A 2,164-nucleotide genomic window follows, 5' to 3' on the forward strand; every position below is an offset into this window, starting at 1 on the left:
TGTGTATTGAACATTGTAATTAACATGATTTTTTTTTCTGTGTGTTTGTCCAAACCTGTCCTGTCCTTTCCTGTCAGTACCTTGATATTTTCATTCAAACCTTTATCTTGCTTACTAATTTAAACTCATGACTATGTTCCTTTCCATTCTTTCTCTTCCAACTGACAACTGGCCACGCTCATGCTGCTGCAATGCTTTGCTACTAACCTTTTATGCATCTAAGCTACGCTTGCCAACGCATCTTTGAAAATCGGTCAGAAAAGCTACCCAAATACTGATCTTTGATCACCTCTGAATCAAAAACACTTGATATTGCAAAGAGAAATCTTTGACTCTGAATCATAATCTTAAAACACAGGTAAGAAAACTGTTACAATTTCACAAACAGTGAAAGAGAGATGTAAATGTACTTTCATCTACACGGTTTCTTTCCATTGTCTTCAAGGACCACTGATTTGACGACTTCATCAACTTGTTGGCATAAGCAATAAGACACTACCTTTGAGTATCAGATAATTTATCAGTATATATTCAGTAACATATAATTAAATACATTATTTATATATTTACCACGTTTATTTCCCAGTGGTGAAACAACACCCATGCCAAGAAAAGGAAAGAGGAGTGAATCTCAGAAACAGTGCAGAAAGCTTGAAGTTGCATCGGGTGCCAGTAGCAGTACCAACTCTGTGTCAGGTATGAATGATGCACAACCGTATGTTGTGTCTGTTAGAGCATCGCATTGTCAAACTGATCCTAGGTACAACATTTACTCGAGAGGCCGCCAGTGTACTTGCAATTCTTTAATGTTCCTAGCAGTCCATCATGAATGTAATGAGCTAAGCAGTAGTGATTTAGATAACATTTTACAGAAAGGTGATGCAGTTTACACTAGAATTAAACAAACACTGCAGAGCAAAGGACAATTTGTGCATAACTTTTTAAACTTTGATGAGCTACCGAGCACAATTGAGACAAACTCAGAGTTGTATACCATATTGAAACATCCTAGGAGGTTTGGATTTCTAAGAGATACACCTGCACTAGGTGATTATGAAAATCTTGCAAACACACTGCAATGTCTCAAAAGTGATGTGAGTGATGCTGTTATGTGGACAAACATGTATTGCTGTGTTTAGAGATCGGTCAGGGAGGTTTGGTTATTTTGATTCACATTGCAGAACAATTGAAGGCATGTACACTGATGAAAACACAGGTACGGCTTTAATGCTGACGTTTTTCTCTTTAGAAGATTTGATAGAGAAATTGCTATTATTGTTGCAAGCGTGTTTGGACTTAGGAGACCAAGAACAGTTTGATCTGCTGCCTGTATCATTCGTACATACATTAATGGAAAGTTGTGTACATACTCAGCATTGTGTGACGAACGATGAGCTTGAAAGTAATAGACAGCCATCTGTCTCTGCTGAGAACGCAGATCTATCCAACAATCAACAGTCTGCTGATATTTCACAACAGTATGTTCGAGTCCAAGATTCAGTTCAACCGCTACCTGAGAAAATGTTTACCCGAGTTACATCAACTAAGACGAACTTAAATGAGCAGTCAAAGAAACTGAGCAAGAGTCTAAAGAGAAAGGCTTATAATATAAAATGGCGCAAAGACCTGGCTCACAAGAAACATGCGTATGAGAAAAAACAGACTTTACATAAAGTCTATGACTATAAAAAAGTTACTAATACAGGCAAAGACATAAACAACGCATGAAGAACACCTATTGGAATAATATAATTTACAGGGAAAAACACAAACAAGCAATGGAACACAAGTATAAAAATATTGATGAATACAGAGAGAGACAAAAGAGAAAGGTTACCAGCAATTACAGGAATACTGCCAAAATTAGAGAGAGGCAAAATAACTACATAAATGAACATTACAGGAATGATGAGCAATTCAGAGAGAGGCAAAAGAGCTACATAAATTAACATTAGAGGAATGATGAACAATTCAGAGAGAGGCAAAAGAGCTACACAAATGAACATTACAGGAATGATGAGCAATTCAGAGAGAGGCAAAAGAGCTACATAAATGAACATTTCAGGAATGATGAGCAATTCAGAGAGGCAAAAGAGCTACATAAATGAACATTACAGGAATGATGAACAATTCAGAGAGAGGCACAAGAGCTACATAAATGAAC

At 36.8% G+C, this 2,164-nt stretch overlaps 1 protein-coding gene across 1 annotated transcript in view; it reads left to right on the plus strand.

The window, feature by feature from the left end:
* The first annotated feature begins 602 nt into the window (after nt 1-602).
* Nucleotides 603-2,164, plus strand: part of LOC107719199 (cyclin-dependent kinase inhibitor 1C-like) — a 23,341-nt gene continuing 21,779 nt past the window's right edge. The window contains exon 1 of the mRNA XM_016526572.1: nt 603-760. Coding sequence (XP_016382058.1) covers nt 603-760 — 158 coding nt within the window. The remainder of the gene's footprint in view (nt 761-2,164) is intronic.

Source organism: Sinocyclocheilus rhinocerous, unplaced genomic scaffold (assembly GCF_001515625.1).
Source record: "Sinocyclocheilus rhinocerous isolate Xijiao unplaced genomic scaffold, SAMN03320098_v1.1 scaffold2286, whole genome shotgun sequence".
Classification (NCBI taxonomy): domain Eukaryota; kingdom Metazoa; phylum Chordata; class Actinopteri; order Cypriniformes; family Cyprinidae; genus Sinocyclocheilus; species Sinocyclocheilus rhinocerous.